Source organism: Lichenostomus cassidix, chromosome 3 (assembly GCF_008360975.1).
Source record: "Lichenostomus cassidix isolate B80296 chromosome 3, HeHo_3.0, whole genome shotgun sequence".
Lineage (NCBI taxonomy): Eukaryota > Metazoa > Chordata > Aves > Passeriformes > Meliphagidae > Lichenostomus > Lichenostomus cassidix.
In genome coordinates this window covers 7,631,321-7,650,799 of record NC_139483.1, presented here as the reverse complement: position 1 = coordinate 7,650,799, position 19,479 = coordinate 7,631,321, and the positions used below count along the sequence as shown (strand labels likewise).

At 38.3% G+C, this 19,479-nt stretch overlaps 1 protein-coding gene across 1 annotated transcript in view; it reads right to left on the bottom strand.

Annotated features, from left to right (window-relative positions):
• PCSK2 (proprotein convertase subtilisin/kexin type 2) overlaps positions 1 to 19,479 on the bottom strand; it is a 100,470-nt gene that overhangs the window by 34,665 nt on the left and 46,326 nt on the right. The window contains exons 3-5 of the mRNA XM_085054270.1: positions 16,200 to 16,313; positions 14,742 to 14,850; positions 12,703 to 12,740 (exon numbers count right to left, since the gene is read on the bottom strand). Of these exons, the coding sequence (XP_084910396.1) occupies positions 12,703 to 12,740; positions 14,742 to 14,850; positions 16,200 to 16,313 (261 nt within the window). The remainder of the gene's footprint in view (positions 1 to 12,702; positions 12,741 to 14,741; positions 14,851 to 16,199; positions 16,314 to 19,479) is intronic.

Genomic DNA, 19,479 nt, shown 5'->3' with positions numbered 1-19,479 from the left:
ATACACACTTACTTATAAATAACAGCCATTATACAATAAAAATGATACTACAGAGAGAAATCGCATTGCTTTTTAAGGAGTATCTCTGTTTTTGCTTTCTAGCCTCTATGCCAAATAAAATACCAGCAGAAGAGTATCAGATCACAGGGTGAGACTCTTTAAATCATTTATTAAGTAGTGGCTTGTATACCATGACACAAATAGAATACTTTTGCCTCTGTATAAAAGTATGCTTTCCTTAAAAAATAAGCTTAAACCAGAATTTCCCGAAGAATTGTCTTGTACCTTTTAAAACACATGCAGTAAAACTGTCTTTTAATTTGAAAAAAATTCATTATGCAAAATATGACACTAACAATAAATCAGTTGCCCCATGCGTTGCTCAGCACTGTAATAAAATTATGTACCTTGAATAATGCAGCAAGCAAGCCCATAAATTTTTATATTACTTCACAAGCAGCATAATTCACATATACTTCTCTTTTTCTCCATAAATCAAGAAAACCTATGCTCACATGCTAGTCCAGGAGACAATTAAAGACACATCCCACTGGTCAGAGGCTGATTCTATTCATGGCATTAAAGTCCTGGACTAGATCTGAGGCAGAAAGATACCTTTTGTTTGTTTGATCTCTTTACTGAGCCAAAGAGCAAGTAAACCCCTGGGCTCAATTTACAACATATAACATCTCAGGGAAACTGTACTAAAATAAAACTGAATGTCAAGTGGTGGCAAAATGAAATTTTGTACACACAGTTTTGTACACACAGGCTTAAGTGAATGGAATATGCTCACCAGAAGGCAAAAAAGGAGGCAATATATTTAACTTAGGAGAGGTGCTGCAAGGCTTAAAGGTCATTAACAAAAAACAGAGGCACTGCTGCTAAGTCAGCCATCATACAATAAGCCTTCTCCTCCCTGCCATTAAAGCACACTTTTATTTTGGCTTGGTTTGTGGGGATTTTTAAATGGAAATTTTAAAAAACTGTAACTTTTTAATTCCTCTGCCTCTACATGAACTAATACACATATCCTATATTTCTATCCAGAAAATTCAGAGCTGTACTGAAGACCTTGTAAACACCAAGAATATATCCACAAAGTAATGGGTTTTGTTCAAAAATATTAACCTTAAAGAGCAAATTCACAGCTGATGAAATCTGCCATATCTCTCCAGAAACAGCAGCCTTTTACCCAGTTCTTATAGGTACATCACAAAATTAAAATTACTGAGCCAGACAACACCAGCCAGATTTGAATAACAACTAAGACAGCAGCACACTTGTCTGCTCTTCTTTTCAAAACAGGCATGGAATAATAAAGCAGAGCATCACTTGAAATGGAGGGAGTTGTGTCCTGGGTCCAAAATAGTATCTGAGGTGACTGCAAACCCTCCTGCTATTCCAGTTCCAGGTAATCAGTATGAGCAAGTACAGAGCACACCACAAGAGTGATTCCACTTCATAGTTAACACTGAAAAAAACTTCAATTTCCTCAACATTCACCAAGCACCTGGGATTAAGTCAAAAGAAAAACTAGTGGAATTACAGTCAAAAGAAGATAAACAAACTGACTGCAAATAAGTGGCTACTGCTTAATTTACAACAGTTAAAATAGTTGAGATTACAAGTAGTAAGAATTCTAATAATCCAGCTTCAGAGTTTATAGAAAGACATGTTGGCTTTCCCACCTCTTATCTAACAACTTATTTCGCAAAGTTGGAAGTTTTTCACTGCTTAGGCTAAAAATCAAACATCAAAAAATGCAGTTAAAAAAACATGGAGCCTCACTTTAACATTTACATTTATCTTCATTAAGGTAGCGTTATTTTTAAAGTTACAGTTATGAAGAAAAATAGCTTTGCTGAAGTTACATCACCCTGTATTCTTTTTCTATATTAAACAGATTTCTTTGTCAAGTAACTGATGATCCTCTCTACATATCACTTAGCCCTACAATGTCACACAGTCACTTATTTTACTTTTTCCACAGTAATTTCCTTCCTACTTCCCCTGCAGATAAAATGAGAAAATCAACATGAGTTACACTGCTGGCTGAGGCTCTTCAGCATATGAGTGTCTTTAAAAAAAAGGGTGCAATAAACACACTTTTTATTTCGCACAGGATAAAGCACGCAGGCAGTACAGAAGTGCTGTATACTGCACAGGTAAATCTAAGCACAGACATTTCCCAACTCCAAAGAATTGGAAAGAAATCAGAAATTCATTCTTGGGTACCAAGATTGTCAGGTGTTTTCCCAATGAACAATATGACAGTCCAAATGCATCCAGCTAAATGCCACCTAAGCCTGTGGCTGTTTGCTAATGCTTGGCTCAGAGGTGTATAGTCAAACAGGACCAAAAAAATTAGGAATCACAAAGACTTAGAGAAAATTTAGGTTGGGCAGAACTTTTAAGAGGTAGAGAATTATTTTTCCCGACTAATTTTTAAAAATAAAACCAGCTTATTGACATACCGTCCATTTCTTTTCCCCTGCATCTTTACCTGAGATAGGAAAAAAGAGTAAGAAATTGAGGCAGGCATAAGACTTTACTGAAAAGAAGCAGCCAAATGAACTTGTGTTTGTAATGAAGACACTGCTTCATGATTCACCTCTTGGCATTTTCAGCCTGTCCCACAATTTTCAGGTTGATGGGGAGAAAACCTGAAGCACATCACCAGTTGCTCATTGCTCTGAGCCAGAGCTCTGAAGGCAAAAGCAAGTTAACCTACAGAACACTGCTCAGCCAAATATTCCTTAATTTTCAGAGGGGGTACACAAGAATCTTTAAGATGTACCTACAATATACAAGGAGGTATGTTCAGAGGGAATCACATGGCTAAGGCAATAAAAGTAGTAAAATTTAAAAAAAAAAAAAAGGGAACTAGTTGCTGATAAAGATTTTCAGGGCAAGTAGCAAATTGAAAGCTTTGGATTAGGGAGTGAACTCCTTGGTTTCTTTAATTCAGGGGGAAAACTAAAGAAAATGGCATATAAGTTGTTAGAGAGATATGAGCCCTTGGATAATTTTATTATAATAGGAAATACAAATTGTGCAATGACTTCTACCAAAAAACACTCTGAACACACTTTTCATCTACCTTTAGTGTTCCATTTTATTAAAAACCTGGCCCACGTTCCCTTTCCAAGACATGGATTTTTTTTTCCCCTTTCAGATACTTTGATTACACGTTAGTATGACCTCCTGAAGTTGAGAGAGTAATAGAGGTATAAAGCTGGCAGCAGAGAAATGAGGTCCAAGTCCATTATTCTTAGTTATGTCCCTGTAAGAAACAGCTGACAAGTCTGTCAGTCCATCAAATATGTGCTTGCTGGGCACTGAGCTGCAGTAAAGGCTGTGTTTGCAACCTTTGTGTTGACGGCAGCCAGCACTTAGAGCATCTTGGAGGGATGAGCAGGAATGGGAGCTAAACTGCCTTGCCCTGCCAGTGAGCCCAACATCTAGCAAGAGCTGCCATGGGCTCTTCTCACCAAACACAACAAGATCCAGATCACACCCAGCATCAAGGCTTCTTAAGTGGCATGTGGGGCATAAGGGAGAATTTTTTCCATCAGTGTAAGAAAATCTATAGCTCAGAGGCTTCAATACAAACTCAGCAGTGCTTCAAGCCCAGTCATTTAGCATGACAGGGTCTGACAAGGAGTGGTCACTCATGCTGGGAGAGCCAAGCCTTCTGAGTCCATAAAAACTGACCACTTATCAGCAATGCTCACAGTAAAGGGCAGGAGTGATGGACTTGTGGTTGCAGTGGCACTCAGGAAATGTTAAAGATGATCACTTGTAGAGGCTACACCAATCTATTGTTACAGAACAGCCAAACTGTGGCTTGGTGAAGAGGAAAATCAAAGTGGTTTAGGTGGTTTGGGGGGTGACCTACAACAGAGAGATCTCATCCACGGGGTTATGGAGAGGGAGGGACAGGGAAAGCTAGTTTGGTGATGCAGAGGAACTGAAAGTGAGAGCAGACAAGACAGAAAACTGGTTGGGTATTTTCCTTCTTATGAAAGGCTTTTCAGCTGGCAAGAGAAGAGAACTGCTAACAAGCACACAGCTGGTGTTTCACCTAAATTGCATGATTATGAAAGATGAATGAACACATAAAAGTGACACTGTAGGTGAAGCAAAAGGAGGTGAAAATTTCAGAAAAGAGACTCAAAAATGTAATGCAAAGTATTACCTATATATTTTCTGTCACAAAAAGCAAACACAGGTTGATTTACAAACCTTAGAGTTTAAAGGTCTTGAAGACCTATTGTGCTTTATTCCAGTTGCATGCTGACCTCATTAGCATATTTTATGAGCACCCCAGGGGAGAATTAATAATGTGACTAATACCTGTCAAGACATGCTGGGCTCTCAGGGATTTTAATGCACCAATTTATATGCTTTGGCAGTAATTAAAAAGTTTGCATTGTTTTTCCATGTGGAATCAGCTAAATCCAAAATTACAGAGATAGAAGGTGGCATCTTCAGAATGCACTCATGTGAATCCACAAATACTAAATTTTTCAAGTATTTAAGATTTTAAATAGTACATGATCATTCCAGGTTCTTCTGTTAAAGAGTAGTATATTTGATCACAGCTAATGTTTTCACAATAATTTACTGGATGTTTAAATTTAAGAAATGTCCTAGACATCATTAGATGACTGACAGAAAGATTCACAACTCCATCTGTCAGACGTGGTATCACGGTTGACTAATCCTGCAAATGAGTTAAGTGCCACAGAATTAAAGTGATTTAGTTTCTCACAAGAAGGAATTCTAAAAAACACGCTAGCACTGAAATTATTAAGTCCTTGAATACAGCACAGTCTTCTTGCTCACCTTTGTACACCTTCAAAGAGAGATTAACCTCAGTTAATAAAATTCAAAACACAATTTGCCTAAAAACAATTCCAACAATCCCCAATCTACATCAATGCTTACAAGTAAGGACAGCACAGGGAATGTGTGACTGAGGTATTCACTACCATATCATTTAAGTTTCACCAAACAACAGCTGCACAGCACTGAAAGTAGCCAAAGTTTCATCAAATGCAAGCTCCTGTTGCACAGCAAAACATGTTATGCAGCCATGTTTCCACAGCCCCTGGTATCATCATTTGCTCTGTTGAAGTCTATGCCTCTTACTATTAAAAAAAAAAAAAAAGCAATACACAGTAGAACAAACATTAAAAACCTGCTATTTGTATGATCTGTCAAATTTCTGATTTTAACACAAAAACTAGCAGTGACTTCAATGTGACCAGCATTTTATTAGATGTTGTGCACTGCTATTCTGTTCCCTGGTAAGAGATGTTCATTACGTGTATTTCTTCTATTGGGAATGAAACAGAAATGAAGAACATTATATTTAAATCAAAGCAATCTGAACTAGGGAAGGTGTCTAAAAATATCTTTATCACCTACATAGCTACCAAGAAATAAAATATTAATATGGAGAACATAAATGCATACAACTAAAATCAAACAATGCAAAGCAAACAACAATGCCAAGATGAAGTGCCAGGACAGAAAAGACTGAATTAATCTCAAATTAAGCAAATTAATTTATATGTACAGGGAATGAGAGGTGTTTAAAGCTGGAGATCATCTGTAGCTTTATCTATTGTATTTAGGCCATTTTGGTTTCACAGAAGAAAGGGCACTCCTTGAGAATGCCAGCTCCCCTACCCTCCTTTGCTTTGCAAGACTGGCTTGCCCAGAGGGCTTGGCCAAAACTCTCCTTTTAAAACCAGTTCCATGTCCAGTATTTAAGAGTGGGTTTGTGATTCTCCTTGCCAAAATCATCTCTGGGCCCAAAAAACTCTCCCTAAACCCCACTGAATTTTGATGAAGCTTTGTGAGGAAATAGTGCTCTCCACACACAACATCTAATTCAGACTTCCCTGGTGATACCTTGGTAACTAAAATATAACTACAGCATGAATTTTAATTAAGTTGCATTTAAATGCCAATGAATATTCAGGGATTTCCACACTGTTTTGGGTCTTAAACAGTATGAGCAGCTAAAATAACTATTCTTTGAGAAACAGAAAACAAAGCCTTTCAAATGGAAAGATCTTTAAAAATTGTTTGGGCCATTTTCAATACAAAATGTGTTATTTTCATTTTGGGCAAAGGAAAGCTCTTTCCTTCAATTCATTGAACTTGGTTTTAAAATTACATGATGTTCACTGCCTCCAAGGGACCATTTGTCTGACCCTCTTCTCCCAAGTGCACCATGCAACAGAGGGAGATTATGTTGTTTCTGTTTTAATTCAGCACATTCTGGATGTCAAATACTTAAAATTAGGTTGAACTGATCCAAAATAAAAATATTTCACTTTCATATTCCAGTGGATCCTTTAATTTAATAAACCACTCATCTTTCCCAACAAAAACTTGTTCTAATGGAAGATATCTGGCCAGTTCCAAAAGCTAATTGATCAACAGAAAGAGAAGTAATTAACAAAACAAAATAAAGCAGTGCCAGTTCCCTTCATGGAGAATAGTGAGAACTAACATCTTTCTTCTATTTTCATTGCCCAAATAAAAGAAGAAAATATTTCAAGGAGGCTTACCTGGAGAAACGCAGGAGAGAGGCAGAAACCAATTTCAAAAGCACCAGCCAGAACTGATGCAGAAATGTGATCTGCTCCTTCATCCCTGTGCATTTCTCATTTCAACAATTTTAATTTACTTTCCACAAATGAAGCCTTAAGTGAAAATTAATATTAGTGTTTTATGATTAAAGTGATTAGCCACCTTGCACTTTCTCAGTGTGTAACTGACTAATTAAATGCATTGATTATAGAATAAAATAAACTCTGAGGACAATGAGTGGTTGTTAGCTTGCAAAGTGAGTATCTTTGGCACCATCTCACATTGCTTGCACACCAGGCAGGCATTTAACTTGAAAATTATCCCTTTCAGGTGGGTCTAATATAGAATAAAGCTGAATTGCTCTAAAATAGGCTTTTGCAAAGCCACTCACATAACAACTTTCAGCAGAAGAAATCCAGTTAACAGCTGTAAACACATCTCTGTGACACAAATCATCTCTCCTCAAGGCAATCACACCTCCCTCACAAGGCACAGCCTACTTTGCAGAAAAAGCCTCCTTCTGTGCCCTCTGGCCATATGAAATAATCCAGAGGACAAATAGTCTTCAAGTCCTTTTTGCTGTTCCATCTTTCTAATTTACTTGAAAGCTAGAAGGTTGAGATAACATCTACAATTTCAGACAATTTTTATCTGTCATTACGTAGGAAGACCCTGACATCTCCTTTACACAGGCTTCTCTTCCCCACTGGCAGTGCTCATGCTAAGCAGCAATAAGGTACAGAGCAGAGAACTGAACAATCATCTTATTTAGACTTCAATACATTAGCACCAAACATGTACCTTTACAAACAGTTACTGTAGGGAGCAGGGAACAACTGTTTGTAGGAGCCCATTACGTTTTCCAAGATTTGAAGCATTTTCTGTAAGTGACTAATTCAGGACACTCTTCCACATACACTGAGAACCTTACTATATGCTGGGCTGATATGATCAGAGAAGGCATCATCTCTTTTTAAGCCTTTAATATGTTCTGAGGAAAAAAAAGAAACAGATTGTGCAGAACAGAGAAATGGGCCCAGAAGCTGATCCTGTGCAGAATAACAGAAAAAACAGCCAAGTCTGAAAGAGAGAATTTCATTCTCTCCCCAGTAACTTCTAATTTTTGCCAGTGAAACGTCATTGTCATGCATGTCCTGAATAATCATATTTTAAATGCTAAAACCAGCCCCTGAGCTGCCAGAAGCCACCTAAGCAACATGAAGAGCCCAACAGAAGGCCATCAGTTTTGGTTGCTAAGACATCAGTCAGCCTGGCATTTAAACACTTGATCCATCCTTCCATCCTGGCAAAAGAGAGGCTTCATTCTGTCTCAGCAATTTCTTGAAGCAGATTGTGGGAGAAATTCCATCAACAGCCTCCATCCATCAGTGTTCTTACTGAATTTTCAGTGCTAGCAGAAGGATGTATTGTGAATTTATCCCAGGGTTTGATTGATCATGTTTAGATTTTATGCTAGTGTTTATTTCAGAAAACCTATTAGCAAGAACCCAAGCACAAAGTGACACCAAAAAGCCCAAAGGAAACCAACCGAGCCCAAATCTAATTAGTGATGTGCTGGAACAAGTTTATTCTGTTCTTTTTTTTTTTGTAATAGATGCTTTTTTAACATTACAATTAAAAATAGGTGGTAGCAAATCCCATAAAATACCTTTGATATATTAGCAGCAAAGGTTTATTGAAATTAAGTGTCTAGTGCATGTGCTCCATAACCTTTCAAAAAAGCAGTAGGAAATGGCAGTGTAACTGTGTCAGGGTCTTCTGAAAATCATGCCATGGGAATCAGATCTCATAAAGCTCCTGAAACCATTCCCTGACACCAGGCCAGTATGAGCCTCACTCTGCTATGGCTTGGCCTTACAATCCCTGAGCATTCCCTGGGCTGGTATTAATGTCAGTGCAGAGACACTGGGAGCTTTTCAACATCTTCAGAGTGTTTCAAACTAATTTTGCACTTAGAAGGAAGGGTAACATTTTTCTCCCCACCAGTTATATGTGGACTCTATTGGACTCAGGCATAAAATCAGCTGGGATTTTGGGGTGGGGTGGTCATGGGTCACCAGGGCCAAAGCAGTGTGGTTCAGTAAATTTCAGTGGAGCTTTGCCAACTCTACAAAATCCCACAACTAGGCCCCAGAGATTTTAGAGGAGATACTGATGGTTTGTACTGGTAGATCATTGCCATTGGGCTTATGGCTGCCAGAACAGTTTGCTGGTCCGTTTTGTGGTGTGCAGAGAGGTCAAAGCATACTCAGAAACTCATGCTAATGAAGGAAAAACAGACTTTCCAAAAGTAAGATCTTTCATGCTGTTGCTATGCTTTGCTGCACTTATTGCAGTGCGAAATTTATTGCCTGTACCATTTCTTATTTCTTTTGTGGCTGTAAAGATTATTCAATGATGGTTTTGTTCCTCCAGCTAACAATAGCAAATGCAGCTCAGAACAGAAAGTGGAACATTTCCCTGCTTCACTGCTTATGTGATAAGATAATTACTCCAAAAATATGCTCCCACTTGCCTCTCAGCAAGGCAGGGGAAGCTGTTATGGTATTGGCTGGAGACAAGTTACCAAGACTTATGAGAGAAAGACTGCTTTGTGTTTGGAGATGCTGATGATGCCTGAAGATTTTTGCCTTTTCCTTTTTTATATACCCTTTTATATTTTTATATACCCTTTTATATTTTTTATATACCCTTTTATACATTTTTAAACCTGTTATATATTCTCTGTATCCTTAGCCTACATACTTGTGATTTTTGTAGCCTCATATTCTAGCTTAGTTAGGAGGTTCTGCAAGGCAGGAAGACCAAATATCCTCAGTAAGAGGCCAGTGAGCCCTAGGCAATCCTAGGAAACTGAGGTTTCTACCTTGGTTGAAGCCTTCTCTCTGGAAAATATTTTGTAAAATGAGTTCAATCCTCATCTGGGGAGGAATGCATTAGAGTAGAGGGGTATCACACCATTTTATTAAGCTTCTTATCGGGTGATCCTTGTCAGATACACTAATTTGCAAGGTCTATAAAAATTGTACACACATTATACAGTGTGTGCATCTCAGTGTGTTCCACCTTGAAGAGCTGTGCACCTAGGGTCCTATCAATACACCAAGGTATAAAACTCTTTTGTCCCTTAACCATGTCTGCCTCGTAATTCTAAGACCAGTGAAATGGCAGGAGGTTTGGGGAAGGCCAGCACTGAAGCACTGCTCAGGTTAGTGCTTGCTTGCACTTGTTACCTCTGCGCAATTCTACAGAATTCAAAATCTTTTAAATTACTATCTATTATTAAGAATTGCTTATTGATTCTCATTCTCCATGTATCAATACTTTGTGAAAATGTTCACTACTCACAGTGTTCACTAGTCACATAGTCACCTCCAGTTTTTCTAGTGTTTGTCTTGTTCTCTCTCTCCCCCTAGGTTTTTTGAAACAAGCTCTCAGCCTCAGGCAGAGTTCAGACACTGAAACCAGCAATTTTTTTACTCCTGGCCCAAGTCTCTTGGTGAGATCCTGATTTTCCTCACTACTGCTAATCAGGGACAAGCCCACACACAGGAGATGATCAGCTCCCCGCTGCTCTAAGTGGGATAATACTGCTACACTGACCTTCACCAGCAGACAGCGGCCAAGGGTAAAATACCACAGTAAAAAACTGATAAGAGAGAGAGCTCAGCTTATCTTTCTGTTCATGACACAACACATCTCCATTTGCTCTCCTAGTTTTTCTTTAAAACAGTTTGCTATGTCCATCCCCAACAGCTGCAATTTTCTGTTTTCAATAGATATATCTCAGATGCAGCCCCTGTAACTTGACTTTACTTTCTCGCTCAGATGCTGTGTCTTGGAGAAGTCAGTCCTGAAAACTGCTGGGTTTATATGCACACTCTGATTTGAAAGCAAACCATTAGGTGTACATTAGGCCCCAGCTTTTTAATTATCAGTTCATAATGAAGGGCTCTCTTTGTGGTGAAAAGAAAAATTTTCTGAAGGTTTCCAAGGTTTCCTCAAGGTTTCCTGCAGGGTTTCCAAGGCTTGGGAGAAAATATAGATCATTTGACAATGAGTCTCTCTGCATTCACAGTGTAGAATGGAAAATTCCAGCTTTGCCATAATCCTGTGATCCCAGAAAAGCAAGTAGCTATTCTGCAGCAAGCCAGGAGGCAATGCTGGGAGAGCAGTTCAGCCACACCGTGAACAGGCATGTGTTTTTCCATGTATATAAAGAGCATTAAAACCAGAAATGGATGATTCAAGAAGTAAATCTCAAAATCTACAAAGAAAAATATGGACAGAAGTGCACTTCACATGATAGGTCAAAGTTCAGCCATTTTAGGAGAAAATGCAAAGTTTTTTTCTTCAGAAAGATATTTCTGTACCCTGACCCTGCATTTCTTCTAAGTGCTTACCCCCATTAAAACTATTCAAGCACGAAAACCAGAAAGTCGGAATCATAAAACCCAAATTAAACTGAGGAACCAATGCCAAGGTTTTACACTTGAAAATGTTCAGCTGCCAAACCCACCACTTGCTAATTGCTCTCAATGTTCCAAGATGTACAGACACTGCCAGGGTATGTAGGCTTCAATACAATTGAGAAGCTTTTTATTTCCTGAAAATAAACAATACAACTTCAGAGAAAGCTGCCTCAAAGTGCAGATGTGGTGAAACACCAAGAATGCAGTGCCACTCTAAAACCAATGTATTTCTACTAAGCCTGACAAATATTTATCCATCAAACAGAAAATGCTTTGGAACTAAAAGAGAAAACACTGTATTACAGCAAAATCTAGTTTTGGTTTCTGGGCATGGTCCTAGATTCACTGTTAACAACAGAACTGTTATATCAGGTATGTTGTACAGACTTTTTGCTTATTTGAAATGTGATTTTTAGAAACAGAATATTCCCACACACTTTGTCCACACCTGGTGTTGAAAAGTGAGTGTAGAGCATGTGCTTTGTCCACATGACATGCTAGAACATACACAGAGCACAATTCCTTCAAAGAAAAAGGCCACCTTTTACAAACTTCTTTATTTCTATCAATTTATGGGAATATCCTAGTGAGTTATTTTTCTTGGGAGAGAATTCTGCAGTCAGGGCACAGGGTTTAATTAGCTGCTATCCAGTTATTAAGCCAGATCACAGGGAGTGAAACTGGCTAGTCTGTATTCTGTGGTCAGCTGTTTCCCAAATTCCTCCTCCAAAGCAAACACCTTCTATATCCATTTACAATCAACCAAATCTGCTTTACTACTAGCAACACGAATAGGTTTTCATCCTGAGTGTTATTATTTTCCAAACTGCAAGTACATAAAAATAACTCTCTTCCTCATCTTGGTGTTGTTCTATCCAAATGGCTCATATTTCTTCCAAAATCTTCAGCTCTCTTTGTTCCTCTTTTCATTTAATTGCAATGGCAAACTAAACCACATTGCTCAGCTGAAGTAGCCTGGGCTTCCCTCAGGAAGGGACCTGCAGGCACCTGGAGGTAGGAGTGCTAATGCTAATGGAGGGTTGGAGAGACTGAAAGAGGTAAGAAATACAAAAACCCTCCAGTCCAAAGGTCTGAATCCTGAGATAGGCTTGAGGGACAATCAATTGGCACGTGCTGAGAAGGCACAATCTGCCGTGCATATGCTTTGAAGCACTGGATCAAAACACCTGGTATAAAGGAATTAAATTGTTCCTGGAGGTTTCAAAGGCTAATGCATGCCTTGCCACAGCCCACAGCTCCACGGCCCTCCAAGTGACAGGGGCATTCTGCTTCTTAATAGCAGGATTTAGAGCCAATTCACAGGTTACTCATTTCTATCCTAGGTCCAATATTGCAAGCTGCAGCTTATTTCATGTGACACAGGGCTGTCATTCCTCCACAAAGAGCCTTGTCACATTTCCATTCCTTGCACAGGCAGTCCCATTTGCAGTCTGCTGCTTTCAATGGGAAATGTTTCATCACTAAGATCAGGAGTCCAGCTGTACTTCTGCTCAACTCCCTATTTAAAATTTCATAGCAGAGGGACTGTAATAATAGGAAAATCCACACTTTACAGAAAAGGTCAGCATGTACTTACGTAGTTTGATGCAAGATCTGGATGCAGATAATCAATTCCTGCAATAAGACAAGGACAGAACAGAAACCAAAGGTTAAGAGTTTTGAAAAAGATTTTCTAATGATCACAGAAAAAGATTCCTTTACAGCCATAGGAAAATAATCATGGCAAATAATGCAACTGATTGAAGTGAGATTCTGATTTTTAAATGTCGACTTTTCAATCATTTATGCCAAAATCCAGGCACCAATTTAAAAAGTAAGCTGAATGACAAAGTTTACTGACTTGTTTTGTAGACTATATCATATTTACTTATTAAGATTAGTTGAAATCACAGTTTGTCTATGTATGAGTTTTGTCATCTCAAAGCATACCAAAACTAACAAGACTGGTAAGCACTGGATCAGTACAGGATAGGAAAATGAGTATTTTTGACCACTGAAAATGGTAAGTAGAAAATTATCTAGAGTAGACTTGGGGTGATCACTAAGGCAAACATTTCAGATTATATGTATGAAAGGGAACTTTTAATATAGGATTAAACCACTTCAACAAATATCTGTATAGAGGCTCCATATTTTGGTAGCATGCTAAAGATTCTACCAGAGGACTGGTGTGTGACATACTTATTCTATTGCATGGCATCTTCCTACACATGGCAAAAGTACAAATCCCAGCAGATGGTGTAACAGAGGCAGCAGATCTACACTCAGATAGGATGAGATGACCTATTACATAGCCAGTTAAAACATACAAAGAAATGGCCACCAATCTCATGTTACATTTTTGTCATCACCACTCTATCCTGTTTTTCCAACCACCTCAGCATTATATGCTCTATTTTATTTGCAAGGAGAATGCCATATCATCACAGTTATTCTGATGAAAAAATTCTCTCTCATTTTGTAGGGTCCTTAGTGCTAGATTTGCATCAAGAGACCTTTGTTACTGATCCAAATAGTAGATGGACAATAAAAATCTCAATGAAGAATCCTGTTATTCAGGCCCTCTTTTCTAGAGTCACTGGAAACAAATAATAAGGCAAATTACTCCCTTCTCTAAAAGCTGTATCTGATGGACCATCAGTTTTATTGATCCAAAGCTCAAATAATTTGCCATCATTCCCATCACAGTCATGTGTTGCTAATCTGAAAGCCAAGTCCTGCCTCAGTGAGATCAGTGAAATTGTGACACAAGAGATCATCTCTCAGATGAGACTGATCTTTTATTAACACACTGATCAGAATGCTCAAGGCCTTACCCAACCTGGCCTTGAACAGTGCCACAGCCTCCCTTGGCAAACTGTTACAGTATCTCACCACTCTCATGGCAAAGAATTTCTTCCTAAAATCCAGATGTCTCATTTTCCTTACTTTCTTACTTCCACAAAGACCTTGCCATAGGAGTGAGTGAGGAACAGACTTAAGTGAAGAGAGATCCCAGCTGACCCTAGAAAACATATGTGGATCCAAACGTTTTATTTAAGACTATTCAGCCCCTATTAAAAGAAAATATTCCAAATTTATTGCAAAGAAGAGTGTTGAGAGACTGCATGGAATTCCTCAACTTCAAAAAGAACCCATAAGTAGAACAGCTGTAACTTCAACTACACATTTTATCCTCATCTTCCCTGAACTTAGTCTCAAATTAGCAATATATCTACGATATCCAGCATGAAAGTGTTTAATTATTTCAGCTGTCAACTATGACTTTGAAAAGAATGTAATCCAAAAAAACGTTTTCTTAAGTATTTTTTGCACAGCAATTACATTGCCCAGTCACTGCCTACAGAAGTCAAGGGCAGTTTTTCCTTAGGTTTAATAGTGTGTCCTGGAAGACATCTGAGTAATAACTGCAAACTACTTTTAATGCTTGGATATCCACACTTCAGTACCCCTTATCTTCGTAACATATTTTCCCTGAAGATCTCAAAGTGTTTGTGGAAGCTGCTAGTCTCACCACTATAAACAATCAATTATTACTTTTTAATCTTTTTTTTACTTCAATTACATGAAATAGTCTACTTAGAAGTATTAAATTAGCACTCAGTCTTCACTTACCATCATCCATAATTCCTATGGTCACTCCCTTCCCTGTGTATCCCAGCTCCCATGCTTCAGCTACATTAAGGTCAAGTCCAGGAGTCCCATCTGCTTGACCAGTGTTAATCTAATAGATCAGTGAAAAAAAGAAAAATAGCTTTTTTTACTTGACTGACATATTTCCACAGCCACCGGTTTTTCCTTTAAGTCTTTGCATGTGTCTTTGAGACAGAAAATAGATCCCATTTCTTTTGGAGTACACATCTGCACCCAATCATATCTACTGCAATAATGCTGCAGTAAAAAAAAAAAAAAAAAAACTGAAAAAACCCCAACACTGGCAAAATTCAATTATTTGTGGTTTATAAGATTTGGTTAAACACTGAATCTTTTGGACCCCAAAAAAGGACTTTTCTACTTAAACATGTCAGGCTAGTGAATCAATCCAGGAAAAAGGTTAAATCAATGGATTCTAGAGAGGACTTTTTTATGAGTAGGAAATACTTTCTTCTTGAAAGCAAGCTTCCTGTATAGCTTCCTAAATTTTTGTTATTTTTATCACTGCAACATTTTTGTTAACTAGCAGAAAATAAGTGAATTAATTTTCACTTTAGTTTATCAACTCATCAAAGATAAAATCTCATCCATGTTAATGTGCCCCCATTCATTTGAAAACGCTTGCCTTAGGAAAACAAAACTGCAGCCATATTGAATGGACTCATGAAATACAAGAAATGGATTAAGAGGAAGAAACATCACTCTTAAGTAAAAATGCCTTTCTTAAATTCACAAGGCAGTACCGCATTTATTGAGTATTTCATCATAAATATGTTGCAATAATAAAACTGACCAGAATTACTCTATCAACATCTTAAATTTAAAAAATTCATTTCACTTATAAGTAAAAATATAATTTTTTCTTTTATGCCTAAGGACTACTCCCTATAAAAATATGACACATAAAAAATGAGACAATTTAGCAAAATATTAATTTCCTTTGACATTAGCTTAAGCCAAAATTCAGCAGTTTTCAGCTGTTCTGTTTTTGACAAAAGAAATTATATTCAAATTTCCATAGGAAAAGAAAAACCTCAGCTTTAACCACCGGATACACTAGAATCTTTTGTTATAATTCCATAACAATATTTTACCTGGCAGCAGCTCAAATACATGATTCATATGCAGTTTTAGGGGTCACATCAGCACACCAGCAATGCCCACAGAACATCAGTACAGTTCTCTTTCAAGCCTTCTAAGGATCTTTCTATTGACTGAAATGAAATTTATCTCTTGAAATGTGCTGGATTTTCCCAATAGAAAAAGGGTACAATTAAAAACAACACAACAGAGCCTTGGATCCATTCCCAAGTCCGCATGGTGCATTTGGAAAGAACTGTTGTAAAACATTGCAACTGCACAGAATGGCTTAAATGACAATTTAGTTATGATTACTGTGATTTTTCTCTCAAAACTTACCAGGTACCACTGCTTTGTAAATAAAGGATCATTCATGTTGATGTCAATGTCATTGATGTCTCTATATCCTCGCTTCCTTCTGCTGAAGCCCTCCTGTTGCACAGCTTTCCTCACCTGGAAGGGGTAATTTTTACATCTTTAATTCAGCATTCCTGACCACACATAAAGAGGTTTTTTAGACTTGTTTTCCCTAGAGATAAGGGTTATAAAATCACACTGTTTGTGTCTGTGTCATTCATTGGCAACTTCTAAACCAGTGAGTGATTCCAGTCAGAATTTAAAAAGTGGTAGAAAGCTCCAGGACTACAGTAACAGCTGTGAAGGGAAGAGACTCCCCCAGAGTGTCCCACTTGGAGAAAAGCTCAGCTTGAACATGTTTTAGACACCAAGCAATCAGCATAAGAGTGAGCTCCTGTGGCACTGGGGAACAAAGACACAACTTCCTTGCTGGTCTGAAGGAAATCTATTGCAAAAAACCAAGCCTTTTTATATTCTCCACTCAGGCAGGACAAGCAGGATTGGCTGTCTGCCCCTGTGACACCACTGATCACACAGCTACCCATGCAGTCACTGCCCAGATCACACAGCCTTCACCCATCACTCCCACAGCCCATTCTCTGCTTACAGGACATCTCCCAGAATGCTTTCTGCTGAGCCAGAGTGAACAGGATTAAGGCTTTTCTTTATCTCCCACAAGCCCCCATCGAGGCAGCATTATTATCATGGATCTTCTTGTCACAGTTGTATTTTTCATTGCCACCAAAATAGAAGATAAAATTATTTAACTGATTCCAAATATATCACAGCTCTAAGCTGTAGACATTTGATAAAATGTGGATGCAGGTCTGAACCACAGTTCTACTTTTTCAGATTTTTATCCAGGGCATTATCAGATTATTAGATAGCCTTTCCTGCTGAAGAAATTTTCTGGGAGAAAAAAATCTGGTGTTGTGAGCTTTCATCATACTCCTGAGGCTCTCAAAAATGTCTTGTAAAGTGATCTACTTTCATGGATTATCCTTGCAATAAATAAGTGATAAATAAATATACTGGCAAGAAAATCTATATGGCAAAAAAAAAAAAAAGCCACTAAACTGACCACACTGGCTGAAGTAGGATATGAAAATACAGGTTATAAAACACAAGTCGTCACAGTTTTTTAGAAATCCTTTTCTTTATGCACAGCAAATCCACAAAACATTCAAGCAAGTGCTGCAGAATATAAGAAAAGTTAGACATGCTAATATCTTTGGAGGCAGGAACTTCAAATGTCAGACTGTAATCACCTTATTTGTACCCATGTCAAAGAGAATTCTTAAATGAGACCACTCAGTGGTTGTAACTGGAGTTGTAACATGTGCTAACATATTCACACCTTGCAAAAGGGCTGTCAGCTTTGGCATGCTCATTTTGTACTCTTCAGCCTAACACCTGGAAACAAGACAGCATGAAGAGCCCCAACATTTAATTGTAAAAAAAAAAAATTAAAAAAATTCTAGCCTTCTTGATCAAAGAGGAATACTTAAAACCATAAACTAAGCACACATTGAGGTGTGGCAAGAAGGCAGTAAGACCCCTAACATTTACTTAGGCATGTTCTTGAAAAGAATACACAGTTATTAAATAAATCTAATAACTCTGAGAATCCCTTCCACATGTGTGGCTTTAGCATTTTGGATTAAAAATGCATATATTTGAGTTACACTGCTGTGTCATAGCAACTCATATATATATAGTGCAGTCAAAATCAACAGAGAAATTCATCCAAAGGTTCAATCACATTCTAGGTTGGTTTAGTCATTCTTGGAGGTGTCTGTCTCAGTTAATTAAAGCAGAAGCATAACAGACAGTGCTCAGTGAGGTGTCTAAGACAGAGATGAAACTGGTATCCAAGTGATGTGGGCTAAAAGCTGTTTTCCTCACAGCTATATGGCTTCATTAGAACCCTGAAAACCAAATACCAATTCACAATGAGCAGGATGGGGCACAGCACAGCCTGAAAAGGCAGTGTCAAATATTTCTAACAACCCACTAGTATGAATTTTAGCTCCTTAACTAAAGGCACCAAATGGCAAAATACTGAATTGGTGCTTTCATTTTTACGTGTGCTCCCAATACTTGTGCAGGTTCATTAAAAGTGGAGCAGATTGAAAGTAAAGAAAAAACCCAATATGAAATAAGATGGTAAGAGGACAGTGACTAAGCAGGACTCATGATAAGGTGTACTTTGTGGCACCAGGTCACTGTAGAGAGCAAACAAAGGTTTAAGCACAATGTTTGACAGCTCTAAGATGAAGCTCAGTGATGCCATGGAGACAACAGAGCAATCACCTGTCACTCTGCCTCCCCCCTCTCTGCTCGCCACTGCAAACCCCAAGCTGTCATCACAGAGCATAATTAGGAGCAGAAGACAAGTCCCACTCAGAGGGATGCCAGAGAAAAAGATCTCGGGTGTTTGTGCTCCCACGTCAGCTTGCTGGCTCGGCAGGACCTGCTACATTAAGGCACTGAATAAGGATTTAGTAGGAAAGCATTTCTACTAATTAAAAAGCAATGCTGAGGAGCCCTGGCTTGTCTTTAAGACAACAAGGAGGAAGAAGGGGAGCAATTTGCAGAAGTAGCACAGGCTGTTTTCCCTCTTCAGAATCATCTCATTTATATTATTTGTTCTGTCTTCACCATACAACATAATGTATTTTTCACATAACATAATTTCCTGAGACAAGGAAATACACCCCTCAAAGAGGTATAATGCTCACTGAACTGAAGCTACTCTGTAGCTGTTTTCTGAAACAACTTTCACTTGGAGAAAGGGCATTAAGATGTCACCATCCACAGACAGAGCAGCCTCAGAAATTCTGGGACCTATTTTTCATGACAAAAACAAATGTTGTATTTGCACATGACAGTAAGCAATACAATCGAATCCGGAAAAGATTAGGCATTTTTGTCAAAAAAAGAGTTTAAAGTTTTGGAAAAGGCCTTGGTAGCTTCTCCCATGAGCTACAAATTGCCTCAGTTACCCTGTGGCATGATCTTAACTAGCACAAGGTAAGAACTTGCCTTTCTCCTCACCAAAACGTGTTTAGAAAGCAATGAACCCAAGAACAGGTAATATCCATATACTCCAGAAAAAAAGATCCCCAAAGAAACTCGGGAAATCATAATTCAAATCCAATGATCTGAGTGGAAAGCTGCCCATTTAGGGCTGCACACAGCTGCCTCAGCAAATCCCAGTCTTCTTGCCAGTTGGGTATCTACATTAGAAAAATGGGGTTTT